General features: G+C 33.2%; 1 protein-coding gene across 3 annotated transcripts in view; it reads left to right on the plus strand.

The window, feature by feature from the left end:
- Window positions 1-25308, plus strand: part of ATF2 (activating transcription factor 2) — a 92728-nt gene extending 67420 nt beyond the window's left edge. For 2 of the 3 annotated variants that reach the window (XM_010351845.2, XM_010351849.2), the window contains 4 exons: window positions 2666-2815; window positions 7018-7224; window positions 17642-17747; window positions 22740-25308. In XM_010351845.2, coding sequence (XP_010350147.1) covers window positions 2666-2815; window positions 7018-7224; window positions 17642-17747; window positions 22740-22966 — 690 coding nt within the window. In that variant the 3' untranslated portion in view covers window positions 22967-25308. Of the gene's footprint in view, window positions 1-2665; window positions 2816-7017; window positions 7225-7657; window positions 10710-17641; window positions 17748-22739 lie in introns of those variants that run through there. The other variant, XM_074399443.1, reaches the window with a different exon arrangement.
- The last annotated feature ends 1329 nt before the right edge of the window (window positions 25309-26637 follow it).

Genomic DNA, 26637 nt, shown 5'->3' on the forward strand with positions numbered 1-26637 from the left:
TGCTAGCTATGAAATTCTATTGTAAAATAAATGTTCATTATATTTGTTTTCATTGATTTTTTTTAAACCAAAGTATTTGGTCTTCTTTAAATGATCCTAACAAATATGTATGGCTGAATTGTAGATATCTTCATCTTAATTATAAAATTTATATGAATGATCCTAACAAATATGTATGGCTGAATTGTAGATATCTTCATCTTAATTATAAAATTTATATGAACGATATTTAGTGGCTGCTTTTTTTGACCTAACTCATTCTGTTTTGTTTTGTTTTTTTTTTTTAGGATATGTGTATTTTTGTTGTAGTTTAAGAAAAATTAATGGACAGTTTAGAACAGTGTTAATTAACCCTTAAAATCTTTTTCTTCTGTTGTATGCCCACTGGCATACTTTTCAAATCAGACCCATTGTAATCAGTGTAACAGCATGGAGCAAACATTAGAGCTTCCTCACTGGATGAGTACCGTATACCCTAGAGCAGTCAAGGAAGGATAATGAATGAATACTGATGCTGCTTTTAAGTGCTCTGGAAGGTAGTAACTTGCCCTACTAAAGATTATTCAAGGGAGTGATGTTTATGTACTTCAGGTTCCCCTATGTGCAGTTACTGTATTTCATTAATTCTGAGAGTTAAGCTCTTCACTGTAAAACTTTAAATGCTCTTCAATTCTATGATGATTTCTACCTAAGGACTTAAAAATGTCTTACCAGCACATAATTTACAAAGCCTCACATTTCTATCTCTAGTTATATTTGTGCACATTTTAAATCTAGAAAATGAAAGCCCCAATTTAGCACTATGTCTGGGTACTAGTCATTGTATTTTGATGCCTAACAGTCTATTTATAAAATATATAAATATGCAAACTGGCCACCATCCAAGACTCTTCCCCCTTTGTTCTGACCCACACTTTCCAACTTAGGTCTTTCTACTTTAAATGCTTCTTGATCATTTTCCTATCTTGATCATTTTCCTATGTATTCTTATCTGATTCTAGCCAGCTACTTCTTTAGTCCCTCATTTAATTTCAGTTTTAATTCATCCACTTACACATTATCCTGTCAGTTATTAGAATTCTAAATTTCCTGTGTTTTAGCTAGTAATATAATTATTTCTGATTGTTTATAAAAGGAACCAGAACTCTTGTCTGGATTCTGAAAGATTCAGTTTTTGATATGGTCTTGAGCATATCTCACATATAAAATGTGTCTAGGATCAAACCAATGCTTAAGGTGACCCTTAAGGACATTTTGAAAATTAAAAAGCATAGAAACCTGATTCGTTGGACCTTCATGCTAAGAAAATAGAGGCCTCAATAGTATTCTTAAAGAAATAAGGAAACTGACATCTGAAAAATTATTTTATGAGTCAGATAGTTTTGCATGTTTTATTTATTTTTCAACTCAACTTAGCAAGAAAGTTATTATTCCCAGTTTTATAGACAAATAAATTGAGACTCAAAGATGAACAATTTGTTCAAAGTCACAGATAGTTTGAGGTTGAGTTAGATTCTGAACCAAAAGCATATTCTCAGCTGTATAAGACTTCATGGTATATTACATGTTCTAATCAGTGAAAGCACTAGGACATTATATATGTGGTACTTTTTATAATTCATAAAGAAGTAGTCTGTCAGAAAAGAGGGAGAAAACATACCTAATCATGGCTTAGCAGTTGCAGTAACAGATTTGGCATTCTCACTACTTAAGATTGTGTTTTATATCATTAAGCCACAAAGCCTCTGTATCAGCAATAATAGTCTCAGGTCTGTTGGGTCCCTGAAGTCCCTTTCATCACTGAGGTACTATGTTATTTCATATTTACAGATCATAACAATAAAACCACCTTAAAGAGCACATATGACTATTTTCACTAAAGATACCAATTTCTGTCAGTTAACAAATATGTTTGTTTTGTACCTATGTAGCAAATCAATATACCAGTTGCTAAAAGGAATACCAAAAAGTTTAAGATAATCTCTGCTCTTAAAGAGCTTACTAACTGATTGGGAGATAAAATAGTCACATATAACAAATTTTTATTGATAGCATAAAGAAGCTTCATTCAAATTGTATCTTAATAAAGTGGTAGACATAAATATCTAGGACCTCATTCTAATACTAGATCTCTCATGCTCTGAATGTGTGTCCAATACAATGCAATTAACTGGCAAATGCAACAGCAAAAGAGAACTAGATCTGCTTACTGGGGACAGGGAAAACCTAAGAGAGGCAAACCCAGCTGTAGGTTCTAGGAGGAGGCTCTCAGTTTGGGCCCATTTGATCTCTGTTTGAGTATGGGATACAGTAATGATGCAGAAGAGAATAGATGAAAGTGTACATAAAAATTAACTTGTATTGCTTATTTTAGTTAACAAAGCTAGTTATTTTCAGTTAACTGTTTTTAGGAACAGCAAAGTATAGAATCCTCTAGTAGTACTAGACAAAAAGACTCGGGCGCTTCCTAAGATCTTATCATTTGTTCTTAGTGAAATTCATAATAATCTTAGGAATGCAGTGAAACACAATAAATGAAAACTAATTTTAAAACCCAATATTTGTGTGTTTCTTAATAAATACTTCTTTTGGTTTACTGAAGAGCATACTGAGAGTTGGACTGGAGTGTGAAGCAAATTTGTTTTTAATGGTGTTTGCGTTTCAGAGATTAAAAGCTGCTTTGACCCAGCAACATCCCCCAGTTACCAATGGTGATACTGTCAAAGGTCATGGTAGTGGATTGGTTAGGACTCAGTCAGAGGAATCTCGACCACAGTCATTACAACAGCCAGCGACATCCACTACAGAAACTCCGGTATGTATGTTGTTTTTATTATTTAGCACTCTGTCATCTTTAAACAGACAAGTACAGTGTAACTTATGACTTATTTAAAAAATATTATTCTGGTCATGTTGTTATTCCAAATCAAAAGCCTTAGGAAAAGGTAGCTCAGTATACAAGTATTGATAACAAAAATAAAAATAATAGAGCAGTTATTACTGTTCAGGAGACCTGTAAATATATCTGTGGGTGTCCATATATGTTGGTCTCATGTGGCACAATTCTTTTTAAAAAAAACTTTTTTTTTTCTGTTGATTTTGCAGTGAAACTAAATACTGCTTTGAGGAATTTCCTTTACTATTTCCTAATTGAGGAAGTTTATAGAGTTGTGACTTTCCTTTTTGGAAAATAGTCATATAACTAGAAAAATAAGATTAGCACCTTATAGTAAGTAGAATGAAATTGTATCGTTTTCCGTTATTGTCCAGAACTACAAATTTGACTTAATAAACCATAACTATTAACACTAGGTGTTTTTCTTGTTGTGACATAAACAGGATTGATTTGAACTATCCTTCTATGTAACCAAGGTATTAAGGTTATAGGAAAATTTAGTAGGTTAAGTTCTGTAAATTTTATAGACAATAACAACTTATTTGCTATTATTGAGGGATGCTGTTTTCTTCAGTAATGTATATAAATCTTACGTTCTTTTTCAAGTAGCAAAACTAAAATTTCTAAAGGATGTTTTTAGATATCTTCTTTTAAAATTATTGATTTTCCTTTTTCCTAAAGTGCCATATGCTTTGATTACAATGCCTGTCATATTCTAGTATTGTGTTGCCATCTACAACCATTAAAGTGTGTGTGTCCCAAAGAGACAGATTTTTTTTCTGTTTGAGTTACTAGCAGAACAAGTAATTCTGTTTCTCTTTTCAGTATTTGCTCACTCATTGTAAAACATTACTCCTTGTTATTTATTTGTATATGTAACCTTATCTCATTTACAGGTAATTAGAAGTCTTTTCGAGAAATATGTAGATATATATTCACACGCATACATACATATGTAGGTAGTATATTACTAACATAAATCAAATGGTTCCTGAATTAAAACTTGTGAAACATCACTAAAGGAGCAAATACGCTTTATGGCAACTGTTTATATTAGAGACCCCTTTCACTTATCCCTAGTTTGTGACTGCCTGTGAGATGAGATATTGTTATATGCCTGCAGTGCCTTTCTAATTCTTTCTAGTAAAGGATTATTGTACTACTGTTAAATGTTTCAGAATTCTATTTTGACCTTTTATCTTTACTTGAAAAATATTAGCATTGGCATTAAAAAGCAAACGTTTTCAAAAGAAACGTAGATAAGTAAGTTTTAGGTTGCCACCTAAGCATAGATATTTACCTAACTGTATCTTGTCTTTAAAAACTTAAGATATAGTGGAATGTAGTTGTGGTTGTCATCCACTAAACAACTTTACTTAGGGACCAAAAGGGAAAATAAGTGGCTGAGTGATTGTGTATGTATGTTAATGTTATACCTCAGGGGTTAACAATGATTCACTAGCTATATGTAACCCATGGCTGTTTCTATGTGGTCTGCAAGCTAAGTATGATTTTTTACATTTTTAAAAGGTTATTTTTTATAAAATGAATATAATTTATTTTTATTGTCCTTATTTTCTTACACCAATTATAGTTTCCCTGGATCTAATTTTTATTTATATCTTTACATGTTATTGTATTGGATGGGAGCCCCAGAGGGCAGGACTTTGTTCACTGCTATATTTAGTTTCTAGAATAGTTCCTGTAATTATTTTCTGAATGAAATGGAATGAATTAACCAATGGACATGGGGAGAGAAGGAGCAGTATACACTTCTAAGAAGCCTCCAAACCTTGGTAGCAGTAAAAATATACAAATGTAACTCTGAATAGCAGAAATGAAGTTTTTGCTATTCTGCTAGTACTTATGATTAGTCTTTGCTGTAAGGAGTTAAATCAATTAGAAACAAAATCAAAAACTCTTCTCTCTTATTCAGCCAGATGAATGAAAGAAAAAACCTGCTGTTCTCAATAAGAAAAATAGGAGGATGAAGAAAAAAATGTCAAGATTGCAAATCTTGAAGCCAGCCATAGAAATATTTTTCTAAAATATTAAGTTGCAATTACATAGGTAAAAGAAACAACTTAATTTAAATGTGTAATCTTTATTACAATTAAAATACTTCTTTTTTGAGACAGGATCTTCCTCTTTTGCCCATGCTGGAATGCAGTGGCACAATCATGCCTGCCAGAGTCAAGCAGTCCTCCCACCTCAGCCTCCTGAGTAGCTAGGACCACAGGCACATGCCACCACACTTAGCTAATTTTTTAAAAGTATTTGTAGAAATGAGGTTTTGCTATGTTGCCCAGGTGTAAAATACTTTATAAATAAAATATTTCTCTTTGTAATGCCAGTTATTTGGACAAAGAACTGATAACTATATTTTTTGGAATTTGTAGAGTGAAAAATAGTTTGGTGATTTACCTGAAGAATTTATCTTGAGCCCTATATAGATTTTTATTACATAGATTAGGAGAAAACATTTTATTTCTGCATATTATTTTTAAATAAATTATAGGTACAAGATTGTTTTCAGGCTTCTCCTTTGGATCATGTGCCTATGGCCACAAAGTGTTCTTTTCTCTGCACTATTTCCAAGAGTTTATTTTCTTTTTTCTTTTCTTTTTTTTTTTTTTTTTTTTTTTTTTGAGACTGAGTCTTGCTCTGTTGCCCAGACTGGAGTGCCCTGGCATTATCTCAGCTCACTGCAACCTCTGCTTCCCAGTTTCAAGCAATTCTCATGCCTCAGCTTCACAAGTAGCTGGGATTACAGGAATGCGCCACCATGCCTGCCTAATTTTTTTGTATTTTTTAGTAGAGATGGGGGTTTCACCATGTTGGCCAGGCTGGTCTCAAACTTCCAACCTCAAGTGATCTGCCCCCCTCGGCCTCCCAAATGCTGGAATTACAGGCATGAGCCACTGCCCATGGCCAAGAGTTTATTTTCTAATGCCCATATTCATTTGTTCTGTGGTACAATTTTGGGGCTTGAGAAAGGCTTGAAGGTACCTATTGTTCAATAGTCTTAGACACCAGACAATATAACTAGAACTGAAGATTTCTTTCTCTGGCTAATCTGAGATAACCAGGCTGATTTGTTGGAGAGCAGAAGGGAGCAAATAAAAACTTTAAAGCTCCTGTGGGATTCTCCCTACCAGAAAAATTAGCATTAATAAATATAAGAACTTAACCCTTAGAAAAAGACTATGACCTTAAATTTCACAAACTGAAGAAAAGCTGAATATACCAAAGAATATACATATTTTCACTCCATAACTTTAGAGAAGCCAATTTGCTTTAAGAAAATTGACATTTAATATGAGATATTTAATTTTAAAATAGCATAGAAATCATGGTTTTCTATCATGAATTTAAATAGGAAGCTATTAAATGTTTCGAGAAATTTATAATCACTAGTTTTCCAGGGATTGAATAATATAATAGTCTGTTAAAATACACTTGGAAAAATATTTCTATGTATCATTTGTATTATATTTTAATTTTTTTCATATTTGCACATAAATGAAAATATACATACTTTAAAGAATACATTTTCTATGACATTGCGTTAGTGAGAATTGTGTTATATAGCATAGCTCATAAGTATATTCAAGAAAGAAGGTAAATCACAGGACAGGGTGATTTTCTTTTTGTTTGTTTGTTTCTTTCTTTCTTTCTTTCTTTTTTTAAGATGAAATTTCACTCTTGGCACTCAGGCTGGAGTGTAATGGTGCAGTTTCAGCTCACTGCAACCTCCACCTCCTGGGTTCAAGGGATTCTCCTGCCTCAGCCTCCCACGTACCTGGGATTACAGGTGCATGTCACCACACCCAGCTAATTTTGTATTTTTAGTAGAGATGGAGTTTCTCTATGTTGTCCAGGCTGGTCTCAAACTCCAGAACTCAGGTGATCCGCCTACCTCGGCCTCCCAAAGTGCTGGGATTACAGGCATGAGCCACCGCGCCCGGCCACAGGGTGATTTTCATATTGCCCCAACATGCTTATGTATTTAATCAGACTTAGAAAATACAGTTGCTGTCCCCCTTTGACACCCTTTATTGTCTATGTTAATTCACTCACTAAATACAAATATAACAAGCTTTCATCTATGTTCATAATAGGCTTCTCCAGCTCACACAACTCCACAGACTCAAAGTACAAGTGGTCGTCGGAGAAGAGCAGCTAATGAAGATCCTGATGAAAAAAGGAGAAAGTTCTTAGAGCGAAATAGAGCAGCAGCTTCAAGATGCCGACAAAAAAGGAAAGTGTGGGTTCAGTCTTTAGAGAAGAAAGCAGAAGACTTGAGTTCATTAAATGGTCAACTGCAGGTATGGTGCATATATGTGAATTTTGTTTTATTTATTTATTTTTTAAATAATTGTGAACATAGCTACTTTCTTTTTATTCTAGTTGGCCCTCCAAACATTTTAGGACATAATATTGGGTGTGTATGGAATCTGTAGAAAATCATAGTTTTGTAAGCCTGTTTGTTTGAATGCTGAGATGAAGTAATATAAAACTTTCAACACTGATACAATGAAGAAATTTAAAACATGTTTACCTGCTTGTAAAAGTAGCCAAACTTATCTGGTTTGAACTATATAAAGTTGTGATATAAAGTGCAGATAATTTTAAAATTTAAAAATATCTCTGTTATTTCACTCGTCTTTGGTTGATAGCACAACTAAAGTTGCCTCAATAGTTTTTAAATTCTTTCATTCTTTGAATTATAAATTTTGTTCTGTTTTGTTTTATTTAAAGTGAATATATTGCTCGTGAAATGTGCCAGATTGACAGCTTTGGAAACTGAAGGACTCTAATTATCCACAGACCAGGTACAATATGGCCAGTGGCAATACAGATCATTTCATACTGCCCTGCCAATGTGCCTCAGATATATTTCTTAAAACCTCATGGAGTATAAAGATGTAAGACAGCACCAAATCTGTTTTTTGTTTTGTTTTTCTTCCTTTTTTTTTTGTTGTGTTTTTTAATGTAAATATTCTCCCATATAATCTTAAACTATCAATTAATGGATGAGTATCAACTAGAAAATTGATGTTAATGAATTGCAGTTGTTATTATCTAACCCAATTTCCTGAATTATCCATACCCAGTTAAAAGTGAATCTTTCTGTATAATCATAATTGATGGTAAGAAACCTGCTGTCTTCTTAAAGCTGTCTATAAAGATGTCACCAATATAATTGTTGAAAGAGTTAGGAAACAGTTTTTAGCATCAGACATAGCATTTAACCAAATTTAAATTTTATAATTTAAATTATTTTAAATCTGAAGCAGACATCTTTCAAGTCTTTATTGTGCTTTGCATATTGACATAATAGATTGATTGTCTTGCAAAACATTTTTAACTATTTTATTTTAATGATTTAGAATAAATTTAAATATAACTTACCACATCACATAGACTTAAAATATGTGCTTATCTTCTAGGGTTGATTAAGAAATATATTTTATCATTTGTCAACTGATATATAAAAAAAAAAAACTGATTTTTTTTTTGAAATGGAGTCTCACTGTATCATCCAGGCTGGAGTTCAGTGGTGTGATCTTGGCTCACTGCAACCTCCACCTCCCAAGTTCAAGTGATTCTGTCTCAGCCTCCCAAGTAGCTGGGATTGTAGGTGTACACCACTATGCCTGGCTAATTTTTGTATTTTTCATAGAGATGGAGTTTCACCACATTGGCCAGGCTGGTCTCCAACTCCTGACCTCAGGTGATCCACCCGTCTTGGCCTCCCTGTCATGAGCCACTGTGCGGGACCCATCTCTGATAAATTTTTAATCAAGAACGAGTTTCCCAAATTTTTAGAAAACATTTCTGAATAATAAAATGAAACAGACTGTAGGTACCAATTTATACATATACTACAAAAATGGCTATTTTACATCAAGTCTGTTAGAATATTTTTTATTTAAATTTTCAAATGTTATTAACAGAATGATTTAGGTATATGTATTTTTTTCTTTTCTGTTCTTAACTAACAAAATCTTCTGAATGACCTGCTATTTTATAGTTGTATGACAAAACACAATCACTGTTAGCTTCAGTTGTCTTACCTGTAGAATAGATATAGTAATGTCTGATGGTCTTAATTCTGTGGGTTGTTAGATAAATCAGTCAATTTAAGCATTTCTTCATACAGAATATTTTAACTAGTAACACAAATTTACCATTATTTTCCTTTGTAATATGGCTTATTGTGCCTTATTTAAGAAGTAAAAGTATCTGAAAACTATGAAGTAGTACATACATATATGTTATGATATACAGGGATTTTAAGCTGGTCAAGTGTTCTGCTTTGACCTATGTTAGAGCAATATCAACAGCTTTTAATGAGATATTGCTATTTCCTTAGTTATGCTTCAGCACTGGTTACTACTATTAGTTCCTAGCCCTTTATTATTTCAGAAAACTCTGGAAAATCCAGTATTCAAAAGAAATATAATCTTGACTCCATTTATTTCATATTTTTTCTACCACACAATCTATGATTAAAATGTCATTATTGTAGCAGTGCTTTGTTATACTTCCTAATCTGGGTAAAGGTTTTTTGATTGGAGAAATAAAGATAAGATTTATCATTAGGTAGAAGTTTGCCAACATCATTTTTTGAAGCATGAGACTATTAAATGGAAGACAAATTTAGGAAATCACTAAATTAAGGTCCACTTTTGAACTTGAGTTTAGTTAATAACCTCAAAATATGTACAGAACAAGTAAAACCAGTATTTTTAATCATTAAAAATTGAGTGGTGGCATCATCTTAGTTTTAGAAATGCATTTTAAAATACATGAAATGATATATTATCAAGGATTTTGTTTAAATTACTTCTCCAAAAAAAGAAAAAGCATTATATCCATCTACTTAAATTAACCTGGGAAAATATCCATAATATATATATTTCTATGGGCAAAAAGAAAGTTGTTGGAAACAGCCCAAATGTTCATCCAAGATGAATAGATAAGTTGTGGTTTATATGTACAATGGAATAGTATTCCACCATAAAAAGGAATGAAGTATATGACACAGTGTAGATGAACCTCAAAATGTAATGCTAAGTGAAAGAATATAGAACAACGTTGTATGGTTCCATTTATATGAAACATCCAGAATAAATAAATTCATAGAGAGAGAAGGCATATTGATGGGGGAGGAGGAATAGGGAGAAACTGCTTAGTGGGTAAGGGGTTTTACTTTGAAGTGTTTTGTTACTAGACAGAGGGTGGTAGTTCCACAACATTGTGAATGTACTAAATGCCACTTTAAACTGATTACCTTTATGTTATATGAATTTTACCTCAATAAATTACAAAAAAAAAAAAGTCAGTTGCAGCCTAAAAGATATAGCATAATCCTTTGTTATTAATAAAAAGTTTACAGTTAGATAAATGTATAGTGTAAGAACTGGTACAAAAATGACTCCCTTAGATTACATTTTAGGAATGACATGTACCAAGGTATAAACAGTGGTGAGGAAGGAATTGAGAGCGTGGATGGTTTGGGAAGAAAGGAAACTTCAATGATGACTTTGTTATTGTTTCAAGTCATTATGTTATTTTGACTTTTTGTTGTTTTTCTGCTTAATTTGTCAAGTAAAATAAAAAGTTTTTTAAAGTGACAGATTTTAGCTTTCAGAGTGTGAAGAGTTAACATGCTGTTAATAGATTCAGAGAGAAAAAAATTTTTGTCTGCCAACAGCAAAACTGTTAACTGTTAAAAACAGAATGACTTGTAAAGAAAACTGGATGTCAAAAAAAAAATTAAACCCTAATTATATGAAAACATTAATCAGTTCTATATTTCCTTGACGTTCCTTCATGTGATATATGGGCTTAGCTGATCTGTGTAATGGGCAGTAATGATCCATAGTTTACTTGCGTATTTTATATGTAATACAAAGTTTAACAGGTTTTGAGGTATGATTGTCCATATTTTTACCAAATACATACTAGGCTTTGAAGAAAATATTATTCAACCTTATTGCCACATTCACTGAATTTAATCATGTTTTAGTTTTCCCAAATCATTGCTAAAAGAGCAATTTCATCAGACTATATTAAGAGACATTTATGGTAATCTAGACCAAGAATTGAATACTGTTGGTTATAAATTATTGTGGGATTTTTTTCTTTTTTAGGTAGAGTTTCACTCTTGTTGCCCAGGCTGGAGTGCAGTGGCGTGATCTTCACTCACTGCAACCTGGCCTTCCGGGTTCAAGCGATTCTCCTGCCTCAGCCTCCCGAGCAGCTGGGATTACAGGCATGCACCACCACGCCTGGCTAATTTTGTATTTTTAGTAGAGATGGGGTTTCTCCATGTTGGTCAGGCTGGTCTCAAGCTCCCAACCTCAGGTGACCTGCCCGCCTCCTAAAGTGCTGGGATTACAGGTGTGAGCCACCATGCCTGGCCAATTATTGTATTTTTAAAGTAATACCTGTTTTGCTGATTTTGTTATCTTTTACTTGAAATGATTTTTTAACCTGTTTATAGCTTTATCTTTCAATTATACTCATTATGATGGGGGTTAGTTTTCAGTTTATAAATTTAGCCTGTTTCCTTGTAAACAAAAAAGTAGATTCCTTTTCTTTACTAACAGTAGCTGCTTAACATTTACTGTGTGGGTAAAACTTGATAGTTTTTTGTTGTTGTGGATTTGTCTTTTATATTAGGTTTGGAGTCGCAGGTTTTGCCATTAAAAGTAAAAGCAAAACATACTTTTAATGGCAAAAACGGCGATTCCATTTGCACCAACCTAATAACTTAGATACTGCAAAAGGTGTGTGGAATGGAAGTACAATAAATTAATAGAAGCACACTCTTATAGCTAGATATGTGGGAATTACTTACTCATCAGTTAATGATGTGGAAAAGATTTTGTTTATTGGTCCACTGACTTATAGAAAATGAGATTAAATCGTTTCTGGTACCAGATGATATTTTATTTCGGTATTTATCACTTGAAATAAGAAAGAATAGCAATAATTGGAATAAATTTATAATACCTGCTTGTTTTAATTTCTGAATTCTGTGATCTAACTATCTTCCCCTTTTTCCTGCTGAGTTTTTAACTATATTCTAGATGAAAGAAAGGTATTAGGGTAGCTGCCATCATCTCATGCATTTTATTCTGAGTTTGAGATCTAGTACTTATTTTTGAAGCCTTTACTAAGAATCTTCCTGAGCCTTTGCTTCTCTGTCAAACTAATAAGTACTATTATGAAAAGCAACTGAAATAAGGTAAAGTGTTATAACTATACTGTGCAAGTGCTAGTTATTTTTCATTCTGTCAGTATGCATTTACTGTGGGCAAGGCATAATATTAGATATGGGTAGCAGCGAAAAAGACATTGTCTTTGCACTTACGGAATTTGTGGTCTAGCAGAGAAGACAGACATGAAACAAGTAATTAAAGTGTGAGAATAGAGAGGCATTCCCATTCATTTTGCAAAGTGTTTCCAAAATATTTTGTAGCTCTAGTGAGAACTCTCACCTTTTTTTCTGTTAAAAATATAAATTTTTTAGAAACTAGTTTGTTTTCATGTGTAAGGTTTTACATTCCACCATAACTCTTGGAACTGTGTGGAGGGAATCTTGATACTTACTGTCTTTTGTGAGGATTAAACATTTTTAAATTTTTATAGCAATGAGAAATTCCACAAAAGAAACTATTCAATACTATTTCTTTAATTTTGGGGGTAATGGCTGAAGTAGAAAGTCAGAGATCATACATTATGGAATACCTGATATTCATGGCCAAATATCAATAAAAGTTTTGATTGATTAATCAGTTGGCTATCGTGTGATGATTTCAGCAGGCTGATTTATATTACATAGACAATGTAAGAAAAATTTGTTTGCTGCTATGTAATTAACCTTTGAGTAGCCACATTATTAGAGTAGAGCAGGGGTACAGATAATGACAAAATAATTTACATTAGATTTTAGACCAGAATAATAATTTCTTTTAGCATCTGTTCCATCTTCCCAAATATGTTTTACTTTAACAAAGTGATGATTTCTCACATTTGAATGGCACTTTTACATTTTTATATCCCTTATTCATCTTCAGAATGACCAAGGAAGATAATTAACATATCCTACAAGTATACTAACCCACAAATAGTAGATAGTACAGCCCGAAGGACTTTGGAAGTTGAATCCAATTAAGATCTAGTCTAAAATAATCCACAGAATAGACAGTAGAGGTGTAAATTTTTTTTCATTTAATATTAAGTCTTTTTGTGACTGAGCATCCCCTTGATATTTACTTTGGCTTAAGCAAACTGGTTTTGTGTGTGTGTGTGTATAATTTCTCTTTTTTTACATTCTCAGGTCTCTGTGTATAGAAACTTTAGGAATCTTCACATTATATTTATGAAGTAGTCCCTTCTCTCTTTCTGTCTTCTGATCTTTCTTCATAGAAAAATTTCAGAATTAAAGTCATGATTTATGCAACCATCTTATCTGAATAGTAATGAATCATGCCTATCTTTATTTTTAAGAATACCGTATTTTCTTTATACATGTGTATATGAGACTAAAATTCTTGAATGCTTGGAGTAGTTTGTTGAATTTACTCTATCATAAATGAGGCCAGGAACAGTGGTTTACGCCTGCAGTTCCAATACTTTGGAAGCCTGAAGCAGGTGGATCACTTGAGGCCAGGAGTTCAAGACCAACCTGGCCAACATGGTGAAACTTCATCTCTTCTAATGACTTAGAAGCCACCCAGCTTTCACCTCTTCTGACTAATTCAGTTATAAAACCTGTACCTGCATGAGCATCCTATTTCCGGTCCCTGCTTGACCTGGTCTTCACCACTAGCATAAGCTTATACTTATTAGGGCTGTACAGCTCAACTAAGCCACTTTTTCAAGGCTTGGCCCACCCTCCTGCCTAACCTGCACTTCAGCTGTGTTTGCTTTGAAGTATTTCTTTCAGTCCCAATTCCTAGCCAGTAACTGGTCTCATTTGCTGCTTTTAATCTAGTGGTGATACCATCTTTTAATGAAATCAACTACTAGAGTACAGTAATAAAATTAAATAATAATATTTAATTTGTAACCTCTCATCCAAAGGTCACTTTTGAGCTTCAGGATCATCATTAGGAAAATATGTTGTGCAGACCTTGAATTTCTTGGTTTATTTCTTGCCATTTCTGCCATTTAAAAGATGTAGCAGAAAAAAATGACTATTTTAATTTTGGACAAATATAATTTACAGCATGCTTTTATATTATACCTTTTAGATACATGCAAATTTACATATAAGAATGTGCAAAGTTTTTTAAAGAACAAACGAGTAACAGTAATTAAAGCATAAAAGAATGTGCAAAGTTTTTTAAAGAACAAAAGAGTAACAGTAATTAAAGCATAAAAGAATGTGCAAAGATTTTAATTTCTTCTTCTTGGCCTTTTCCATTGTTTCCACCAAGTTAATGTCAATTAAAATTCAGTTAGCACAAATATACGTTGTAACAAGAATCAAGTGCTGTACCTCCTCAGCCCTTGATATTCATTAACCATTCCTATCTAGTGGCTTCTTCACATAGATATGTTAATAGACCAGGTAGTCTAATTAGATCAACATCCAGAATACCACCAACAGCTATGTTTGAAATACAGAAATTGATGTCCCATTCATCAGTTTCAGACCTGCCTATTTAAAGAGATAATTTGTGTGTGTGTATATATGTGTGTATGTATTATTTTATTTATTTATTTTTTGAGACTGAGTCTCACTCTATAGCTCAGGCTGGAATGCAGTGGCACAACCTCTACCTCTTAAGTTCAAGCAGTTCTCCTGCCTCAGCCTCCCAATTAGCTGGGATACAGGCACGTGCCACCACACCCAGCTAATTTTTGTGTTTTTAGTAAAAACAGGGTTTCACCATGTTGGTGAGGCTGCTCTTGAACTCCTGACCTCACGTGATCTTCCCACCTTAGCCTTCCAAAGTGCTGGGATTACAGGCATGAGCCACCATGCCCGGTCTATATTTAAATAAATTATTTTATATCAATTAGATAGCTAATGCATAACACTTTCAGTACTTTTATTATGTATAGGATTTTGTTTCATAACATGGTTTATTATGAATGTATAGAGTTTTAAAAGAGAAGGCATTTGTGAATTTTAGAGTTCTGTAATCGAGGTGATACTATATAATATGCCAGTTTTTATAACTGAAAAAATTAACATTATAGCTGTATCGGTGAGATTATTGGTATAAAGGATAAAATTCGGACCCAACAAAAGGATAAAAACCTCTGACCAGATTCATATTATTTAAGCTTTTTCATTTCACCTTCTTTGATATTTTTTACCTCCTAGACATAGAATCACATGGTCCTCTCTAAAGTATGTCTGTCTACTGGGTCCATACCAGGTAATGTGCTATGCTCTGGGGATACAATATGTTCTGCCTTCAAGAAATTCCCAGTCTGGTAGAGGTAGCAAACAAGTACACCAAAAGTTACAATCCATTGTGATAAGTACTATGGAAGAGATCTGTGTGTGTATGTATGTATATGTGTATGTATGTTTGTATGTATGTATGTATATACACACAAAAGTATATGGCTGTGGGAATACAGAAGTAGGCACCTAACTTACTTTCCTATGCAGTCTAAATTGTACTGAGTTGATGCTTAAAGATAAATATTTAGCAAGACAAAAGAGGATAAAGACAACAGTATGTATTTAGCTTACAATTTAAAATTGTTATTTTTGTAAGTCAAGACAAGTACTGGTTATTTCATGATTCAAACTACTGCGAAGGCAACGATAGTATGAGAGGCTTGAAGCATTAGTAGTGTTTGGTGTTAAAGGATAGAGTATATTAGAAGAGCAGTGAGAGATGAAAATCATTCTGGTCACCATTACCATATTATTAAAGATTGTGTATTTTTAACTAAGAGTAAATATTCAGCCCATTTCCTTTTACAGAATTTAATGAGAGAAACTAATAGACATCAGTCTCAAAATGAAGCTGATAGAATGGGGTAATATATATTGGACAGTATACATTGGATTATTCATAACATGGTTTCATCAATAGCATTATTAATAATGAGCTATAATTGGTAGTATTGACATCAGTTGCAGAAGGAGTTTTCTAAATGACAGCTTATCTTTTCAAGCAAAACTGTCTTAAATTTTACCTTTTGTGCTTTGATTACTGTCTACCCATTCTTGCCTCAAATATAGTATTCTAAATAATTTAACCTTCTAATTAATGGTTTAGAGTTATTATGAGGATCAATTTTGTTCTGTACTTAAGTACAGTGATGTAGTTCATTGTTATTGGGGTGTGAGGAGCTGTTTGGCCCAACAGACTTGGCTTTAGATTGCTTAACTTTTATTCTTTTAATTTTTATGTTTCTGTCATTTGTCACTTAAGGAGGCCTAAGTCTGCAAAATTATTTTATTTATTTTTTTGAGATGGAGTCTCACTTTTCACCAAGGCTGGAGTACAGTGGTTCAATCTCACCTCATTGCAGCCTCTGCCTCCTGGATTCAAGTGATTCTCCTGGCTCAGCCTCCCAAGTAATTGAGATTACAGACAGCTGCCACCATGCCCAGCTAATTTTTGTATTTTTAGTAGAGATAGGGTTTCACCATGTTAGTCAGGTTGGTCTCAAACTCGTGACCTCAAGTGATCCACCTGCTTCGGCCTCCCAAAGTGCTGGGATTACAGGCATGACCCATTGTGCCAGCCTACTAAATTATTTTACATTCAGCTTTCTGGCTAAGAAACAAGGTAGAAAATGTCATGCCTGAGCTTTAATGTATACCTGTTTACTATATTTTCTAATTTACTTTTTGGTTCATGGATGAAATCTGAATGGTTACAGTTATTGTAAGTCCAAGTAGGTAGAGATATATGTAAGTTAAGAATTTTTTATGTTACCAGTTTATTAAATTAATATTATTTCTAAGTCTTGAGTATTGGTAATGATCACTGACTTACGTGTTTTTAATATTTGGGCTAACTCAAAGGAATTAGTCAGACTTGCTCAATTTGGAACTTTTTACCAGATTAGGGTATCCCAAACAATGGCTGAAGGTACTCATTCTGAGGAGTAGGACAAATCTCCATTGACTTATCAGATTTAAATTTAGATGTATATAGATTGCCTGTGTCAAAGGCAACTAAGCCATTTAAATATTATATCTAGTTTCATTGGTTTCTGTGTCCCAGAAAGTGCCTTGCAGTGAATTTTAGGTATCCATGGTTCTTTGGTTATTTTGGTTTTCCCTGTGGAGCTTTTCTTGGTTTCTAGGAAACTAGAAACTTGCTTAATTGAATTTCTTGGATGAGTTTTTCATTTTTAAGTGAATGGAATCAGTGAAAATTCATCCTGACTCCCTTGATGTTTTTAAGTAATCAAAAAGCATGTAACATACATAAAATGAAAATACCTTTAACAGGTTACCTGTAATACATAAGAAGTCCCAAGGCAAATGGAAACAATTTCAAAATATGCTATCCAGTTGTGGCATTATTTAAATTTTTATTCAATTTACAGCTTTTTAATAAATGCTAAAATATAAAAGCTGCCATATTCTGATTAGACATATTTAATCAGCATATTTCCTTTGTTTTTTTAGTGTTCTGCCAGTGATGTCCAATTTTCATACTTTAATCTTCGCTTGTTTTAAACAATTAAAAATATGTGTAGTCTGAAACTGGTAAGGTACATAAGTTGTTTCTTCTCCAGAGTGAAGTCACCCTGCTGAGAAATGAAGTGGCACAGCTGAAACAGCTTCTTCTGGCTCATAAAGATTGCCCTGTAACTGCCATGCAGAAGAAATCTGGCTATCATAGTGAGTAATGTTCCATTACCTATAGCCTTAGGCTACGTCAGTGAAATACTGCCAGAGTAAACTGAGCTACCGCTTTAAAAATGGAGACTGCAGTTCTAATATTGAAGATTGAATATAAGAATTTCTATAAGGTTATTATAGAATGCAGTAGAGAGGTGTACTTTTTTAGAATCCAGAGAGTTTCAGTTTTCTTGTTTCTAGCTTTTTTCCCTAGGCATTACTGTAGATCAACAAAATGCATTAGCTAATAATTTAAAATACACTGTAAGTACTGATGATATTTTGTTCATCTTCCCAGGGTAACACTTTGTCTTAAACTGACAGGGTGAAACACTACTTTTTTCCCAGCCTCCATTCAGTAATGATGAGGTTTTTCTTGCTAAAATGAGATGACTGCACTTAACAATATATAATATCTTTTTACGGTATCAGACCCTATTGTTTTTTTCTTAGATAATGTCAGCATTGTGTAATGTTTTTATTGTTGTAAACCTTTATATTGAGACATCTAGGCAGTTACAAAAATGCTTAAATGGGAACAGTATTTAAATTATCTGCTTATAAGTTTCCTCCTAAATGTTTTCACAAAGAATAAGATTCTTTTGTTTTCAGAATGTTAGAGGTTAGTTGTGCCTTTTCCTTTTTGTAATGTCCTTCTTTTTTGATAAGATACACAGTGTTGGAACCAGCTGTTATTCTTGAATAAATAGCCAATTTTGTCCACAGTATACAAATTTGTAACAAATAATAGAGTTGGGAATGTATTAGGCAACATTTATAATGTATAACTCACAGCTTTTGTCTTTATGATTTAGTGATATTTCGGGATATTTGTAAATGTGAACATTGTTTCACCCATATGTATCCACTTCATTTTAATTTGCCAGTGTCAGTAATTCAAAAGAAAGAAACATTTTGTATTGGATGCAAATAGTTCCTCAGGTGCTCAAGATAAAACTTAATGGCCACCATCTTTACTTGTAGTCATTGTAAGCAGTTTCATCAGAATGGGCAATATTTTTTAATTTAAAAGATTCCATAGATTTAGCAACTCTCAATTGCCATATATATTTAGAATGCTGATTTTTGTCAGTTTTGAGCATATAAATCTTGGTTATTTGATATCTAGTAATTTTGACAGGATGGTGAAACATATTGTGGAGTAAATTGGAACTATATAGAAAGATGTTTGGGATTTATATTAACAATGATTGCTTCAGGGATGAGGCCATTATGGTTCCCATCTGACTTAACATAATTTCCTATAGAAGCTACTGAGTTCAGCATTTATGCATATGTGATTTTCTTAACAAATCTCTCGAGTTTTGATAGTTTAAAAGGAAACAAATGATTTTATAAAATTAAAAGGAAATTAACTGGCCTTTTAAATTGTATCCAGTTCAAAATTACCTGTAATTTTTAAATCTTTGATAATTTATTAGATAATCCCAGCAGCTTTAACTCATCCAGACACTGTATGCTCGGCAGATGCAAACCAGTTATTCATTTTGACAATCAATTTACAAAGACATTTTAAGTGCATAGATGTGTGGGTTTATATACTGTATATTTAAATAAAATGAAAATCTAGATTAATACATTTTTAGTAAATAATATAGTACTAAGGAGAATATATCAAGTGAATAGGATATTTTTGTTCTTTGGAAATACTATCTTTATTCCTATCTAGTCATACAGATAATCAAATTAACTGAAATATAGTTCTACCATAAAATTAATTATCTTCAGCTCTTAGGAGATAATTGGATTTTGTAGAAATTTTTAAGTAATTTATATTTTCAAATTTGAAATCTTTGAAATAAATATGACTTCTCTGTTGTATAATAGTAAAAACAGATTGACTTAAGTGAATACCTTTGAAACATTTACAGATTTACACTCTTCATTATGTCGTACCACACAGCTCTTGCTAACAGTGTTGAGTTGTAATACTAGCTAAATCTTTAAAAGCATTTGTGAATCAAAACTAACATTTAGTAGAAATTAAGGAGCATTACAAAATCTGGTAAGTAAAGCAGAAAGTACAAAGACACAGCCATAGGGTCTGTCCCACCCAGTTTTAGCACTGAAAGTCCCACTTTCTAGGGAGACCCCTCAGTCATGGGAAAACCTTGACAGTCACCCCAACAGTTAAGTAACATAAAACCTGAATGAAAATAATAAGAGTACATTTTAAATATTTGGATTCCATGAAGAATAAAAAACAAAAGTGATCTTATTGCCATGAATTCATATTCTTTAGATCTGGCCATAAAGTTGTATTATAAAGAAAAGCTTCTTGGGTCCTAATCAACCATGAATACTTTCATTATTGAAACTACGTATGGGCCAGGCACAGTGGCTTATGCCTTGTAATCCCAACACTTCAGGAGGCCAAGGTGGGAAGATTGTTTGAGCCCATGAGTTCAAGACCAGTCTGGGTGAAATAGCGAGGCCTAGCTCTACAAAAAAATTAAAGTAAAAAATAAAGTTTAAAAAAGCCAGGCACTTTGGCACATACCTATAGTCCCAGCTACCTGGAAGGCTAAGGCAAGAGGACAGGCTAAGGCAAGAGGATCACTTGAGCCCAAGAGTTCAAGGCTGCAGTGAGCCATGATCATGCCATAGTACTCCAGCCTGGGAGACCCTATCTCAAAAAAGAAAAATTTGTGGATATAGGTAGAGAACTTTCAAGATAACTGAATTGCCAAACAGCTGGTTTCTTTTAGCTTAGGTAGAGCTGTAAGTGGCTCTTTGAGTACAGCATGGTTTTCTGTATCTTTCTAGTGCTTGTGATTCCACCAGTCATTTTCTCCCCTCACTTAGAATTAGACATAGGTGCAATATATCACATGGTAAAGGTATTTGATGTGTATGTAAGATTTATAATTACATAGGTATGAGTACTTGATTCTTTGTACTGCCTAAAGATTTGCTTTACCTAATTCTGAAAGTCTATAGGTAAGCATTCATCCCTTATAATTTACTGTTTTATTTTGCGTCGTTGCCTTCCAGTATGTATTTAGATTTCCTTATACCACTCATCACAGATCAGCCTCTTTATTTTTAAAAGCTGGTGTATCCCTTCAATTCAACATCCATGGAAAGCTCAGCCTGTTCTTTTAAAGAATAGTGATGAAATAACAAATATAACTTTTTAGTATTTCCATCACTTAAACTGTCATTGCCAGTGTTTTGTTTTCTTTGTACATGTGATTGTATTGGCTATTTAAATAACTGAATTATAACTTCATTATTGCTTGATCAGAAAAGTGGGAGGGAAGGAGTGGGGCACTAGTTGAGAAACTTATCTATTGGGTGCTATGTTCACTACTTTGGTGATAGCTTCAATAGAAGCCCAAACCCCAGTATTCCACAATATACTCATGTAACACACCTGCATATGCACCATCTGAATCTATAATTTTTTTAAAAAAAAATACTTAATCTGTTATATAATTTTTAAAGAATTACTGCTTCTGGTGGTTGGTTGGTTTTTTTTTTTTTTTTTAATTGTATCTTGAGGTCAGGTATCCAGGGGTATGGTTTTGATTGATAGCATGTTACAGAGAACACAGGGTTCCACCTCATTAATGTATTTTAAAACTTACTTTTCAAAAATGCATGGATTTGAAGGCAGATGCTGCAAAATTCTATAAAAACTATATTTTAGACAATGCACAAAATTAATATTTTTTTAGCTAAAGTTGACACTATCAGGTATCCTCCCTCCATCTTCGACATTGCAAATCATAGGCTGAGTCCTACTTCATAAGATGTCCACAATTTTTTACTAATTGACTTTCGGAATGGGCATCTGGCCATCATTAAGCAGGCCAACATACATTCTCAGATTTGATTTTAAAATCCTACTTATTGTCACTTCTAAACAGTGAATAAAAAAAAAGTTTTAATGCCAAATGAAAAAAGCAAAGTACAAAAGAATACATCCAGTGTGATACTGTTTTTAAAATGTTTAAAAATAAAGCTGAACTATATTGCTTAGGGACACATACCTATGTGGTAAAACTACAAAGAAAAAGAGAATGGTTAAAGAAATGTCAGAATGGTGATTACCTTTGGCAAGGACAGGAACTTCCAGGAAGCAGAAGTGTTAAAGGCAATGTGTTCTCTCTTAAGTTGGGGGCTGGGTTCACAGGTGTTCATGTTATCACTGTTCCTCATAACTTACATATACTACAAATATTTGTGTGTGTTACCTATATCAAATTTTCACTAAATGAAATTACTAGATTCTATACTATTAAAATAAGGGTGTGAGAGACTTGTCCAGGTCTAACTTTTGCAGATTTATTTTCATAAATATTTAGAATGCCCTTTCCTGAATATCTTTTCATTTGCAGTGTTTAGAGTTTTCTATGGATTTTCACTTGAATCCCAATTTATTCATGCAACTATAACAGCTGGTGGCATTTAGATTCCAAATATTGCCTATTCTCATATGTATGCATCATTAGAATCAGGTGTTATAATCATCCATGGCTGCAATAGATGGAAAATCAGCCAGAATAAATATAGTTCTGGAGAATGCAGAGGGAATAATTTGAAGATATAATTTGTATGCAAGAATTCATTTTGTTTATGCATGTGGTTGTAAATTTTTATGTTTTAAAAAGAATGACATGTAGGCCAACCACACTGTTTGTTAAATGTGATGCTTAATGTTTGATTTTATCTATAAGAGCCTGTCTTCCAAACTCTACCTCATTTTCTTTCTTTAACACTATTTAGCAAATATTTCTTCAGCTCTGTTTCATAAGGCAGTGGGCACCCAGATGTTTTCATATGCATGGTTGGGCCTTCTTTTGACCTGTTGCAGGTAAAATTGCCTACTTCATGACCTATACTCAGTTCCTGTAATAGCAGTTTTTTATGATACCTTCTAACTTTTTACTCTGTATATTGTTTCAGCATAATGGTGTATTCTTACAGAATTTAAGAAAATGAATAATTTTCCTTTTTTCCACTCAGCTGCTGATAAAGACGATAGTTCAGAAGACATTTCAGTGCCGAGTAGTCCACATACAGAAGCTATACAGCATAGTTCGGTCAGCACATCCAATGGAGTCAGTTCAACCTCCAAGGCAGAAGCTGTAGCCACATCAGTCCTCACCCAGATGGCGGACCAGAGTACAGAGCCTGCTCTTTCACAGATCGTTATGGCTCCTTCCTCCCAGTCACAGCCCTCAGGAAGTTGATTAAAAACCTGCAGTCCAACAGTTTTAGATACTCATTAGTGACTTCAAAGGGAAATCAAGGAAAGACCAGTTTCCATTTATGCGAAATCTGTGGTTGTAAATTTTTTTTTACTTGAAATTAAATTTGGCTCTAAAGTTGGTGTAGCAGCAGTTGATCAGACTGAAAAAGTTTTTAGTCTCTGGAAAAAGACTGATTTTGCTTTTTTTTTATATATATATAAATATTGTTAGATTTATTAATTTTTCTGTGCTCAGTGTATAAATTGTATTATAATTCATTGTGGTTTATTTCACTTTTAATTTGCTGGTGTTTTAATAAATGGGGGTGTTACTGAATCTTTCTTCCCACTTCCATTTCTTTTGACCACCCCTTCACCCTCAACTGTGATGGTAGTAGTATTATCATTTATACCAAAGTTCTGCATAGTCCCTATTGACTTTGTAATGTTAACGGAGTCATAAAGCACTAGGCAAGAGAAAGAAATTTGCTTTTAATCTTTTTGCCTTTTATTTTGCACATTATGCAAAAGGAAAAACATTAAAGAACACTTTTTTTTAAGTGAGTGAAACCGTGATAAAGACATACAGTGCTTTTATGCACATTGTTAAACTAAATCAAGGTCATTTGTAATAATGCATTTTCCTTTTTTATTTAAGATTTTAAATAAATTTTAGAATTTTCAGCATTTCAAAAACGATTTATTTTTCAAGTCTTAAATTCAATATTTTACACTTATGTTTTGAGGCTAAAAATATGAAATTATATGATGTACGATACAGGGTTATCAAATAACTAATAATTTTTTAAATTAGCTCTTGTTTTTGTTTTTTTGTTGTTGTTTTTACAGATTTCAGGTTACAAACTGCAAAGTTTATGCATAATTAAGTATGGTATGGTTGCCAGAAAAGCCTACAATTACTACTTAGAAAATTTAAGACTGTTTACCCCCATTGTCTTGTACTTGCGAGCTAACTTGTACTTAATTCTTGTGAAAGCACTGTCATCTTTTAGTAGCAAATTTTGATAATGTTTCTCGTGGAAAAAAATCAGTATCTATCTTTAGAACAATGTAATTATAACGTGGGAAGTGTGCATGAGGGAGAGAGAGTGTGTGTGTGTGTCTGTGTGTGGGTATGTATGTGTGTCTTTCAATAGTTTATGCCAGCAATCTTTGCTTGAATGTTTAACGATGCCTTCAGTGTGATGCTGGCCAATAGATGATTGCAGTTTAAAATGTCATTATTGTGCAGGCTTGGATAACTAACATTCCATGATGTAGCTTGTTTCTGATGAGATGATTGTAGGTATACTTTTCTCATTATCCAATCATCAGTGGGATACTTAGTTTTCTAATGTGCCATTATCTATTTTTATTCTGCAGTTATGTTCAAAATACAGTACATATTTTAAAATAGAATAAATTGTTAAACATAAAATTTTAAAAGTAGTAGATGTGCGTAAGAAAACTTTGTAAAATAGTATGAGTCCTACCCAGTAGCAACTTCTGGCATTCAAGCAGGATTCCATTATGTAAATATCTGTAATGCATTTATAATAAGTTGTGTAGTTTGTCCTGCATCCATACTACACTATTTGCTAAAGTCTCAATGCCATCTCCTAATGAGACTGACATTTTAAAAGTCTGTATGGAATATCCTTGATAATTCAAGGAAATATCTCACCTGCCTGAGTTCCAAACTGGGAAACATTCAAATTATATAAATGACATTTCAGGACTTTAAGTATGAAGATAATGGGAATTTTATTGTTTAGCTTATTAAAATGGGAGCGTTTTTATTTGACAATTCTTCTAAAACTTTTAATTTTTAATTTTATTATTTTAAAGTAATTTCAAATCATTCTGAAATGATTTTGACATTATTATTTCTAAGGAGTTATCTCAAAGGCACAAAATATGAATTCTGCAAGAAGGCTATTTTTTATTGTAGTTTGAATGGGTTAGGAAAAGCCTCAATTTTTCACTCTAAGTCCTTCGGTGCATTTTTCTTTCATCTTATTACTTATGCAAGTTAAATTCTTTGGTAACAGAATTCTTGCAACTGTAAAATAAAACTACATAGATGTAAGAAGTCATGTAAACGGTTAACAAGCTTACCGAGGTTAGCAAAACTTTCATTGTAAATCAGTCTGTACTGAGCAAATAAAAATCATTCTTAGTTGTATAAACACAAATTCCATTTTGACTTTCAGGATGTCATACTACTTCTGTACCTAGCATTTTCAGTCCTTATATTTGCAATGTTACACAAACTGTACTATTTTCTTTTATGTGCAGTTTGCATGAGTAAACCATCAGAGAATAAATTCTATCTTTAAATTATGTTCATAATTTGCTTGTTCTTACCTTTCCTTAATGAAGTAACATCACCTGATAATGATTTTTTTTTTTCTTTCAGGACATTTATTACCTGAGAAGAACCTGAATTCTTTCTAGTTCTGTGATCAAATTCATTCATTCCATTTAACTGCAGGGTACTCAGGCCTTGTTCCTATTTGCACTCACTTTGCATCCCATTCATATATAATGAATTATATAATTCATATGTAATTTCCCACACCCCTGAACTTTAGCCACAGATCCACCTGCCTTTGGCATCCCTTGGTGACTGCCGGACAAAACATCTGAAACAAAACATGTCCAACAGTGAACTGCTGACAGCTCACCCTACCCTCAAACATATTCCTCACACAAACTTTCATGAGTCAATTGGTGACAACACATTTCTTCCAGTTGCTTAAGCTAGAACAACCTAGTTGTCACCCTTAATTTTCTTTTTCTTAGCCTACATTCAATCCATCAGGAAATACTATTTCCTTTACCCTCAAAACAATCCAGAATTCAACCACATTCTTACCATTTATACCGCTTTCATCCTGATCTGTGCCTTTATGATTCCTCATCCAATTACTGTACTTGCTTCATAAATGTCTTTTCACTTTCACCCCTGCCCACCACAACCCATCCTCAATGCAGCAGCCAGAGTGAGGCTTTTAAAGCCTTTTTCAGGTTACAACACTGCTCCGCCTACAATCCTGGAGTGGCTCACCTGTTTCACTCAGAGCTTGAAGATGGCCCACAAAGCCCAAAAATGATCTGTTCCCCATCCCATCCCATTGTGTCTCTGACCTCATCTGCCACATTGTTTTGTCAGTGAATGTCTGAGTGCTACTAGGTGCCAGAGGTTGCTCTAGGCACTTGAAGTAACAATGGCCAAAAAAAAAAAAATCTTTGCCTTGTGGAGGCTATATTCCAAAGAAGGTGGGAGGATGTTGGGAAATACAATCAACAAATAAGTCAATGATGTGTTATTTTAGAAGTGGTACATGCTAAGTGAAGAAGCAAACTTATACCAGTTTTGCTGGAGAGCAATGGAGTGACTGTTTTAGTCGTATCTGTCAAATATGACCAATCTGAGGAGACACATGGCCATTTTTCTTTTATACTTCTGATAATTGTATTACACATGGCTATTTTTTAACAAACATTCTACCAATGTGCTTAAGGTAGATTATGTGATAGAAGATAAAAAGTTTAATGAAAACAAGCTGATGTATTTCTATAACAGGTCAACAAATGAGTGGTGTTTTAAAAGGTCAAACTCATGCTAGTCTTGACTTAATTCAGAGGACAGGAAAGATAATCTTGTCT

This window comes from Saimiri boliviensis, chromosome 5, assembly GCF_048565385.1.
Source record: "Saimiri boliviensis isolate mSaiBol1 chromosome 5, mSaiBol1.pri, whole genome shotgun sequence".
Lineage (NCBI taxonomy): Eukaryota > Metazoa > Chordata > Mammalia > Primates > Cebidae > Saimiri > Saimiri boliviensis.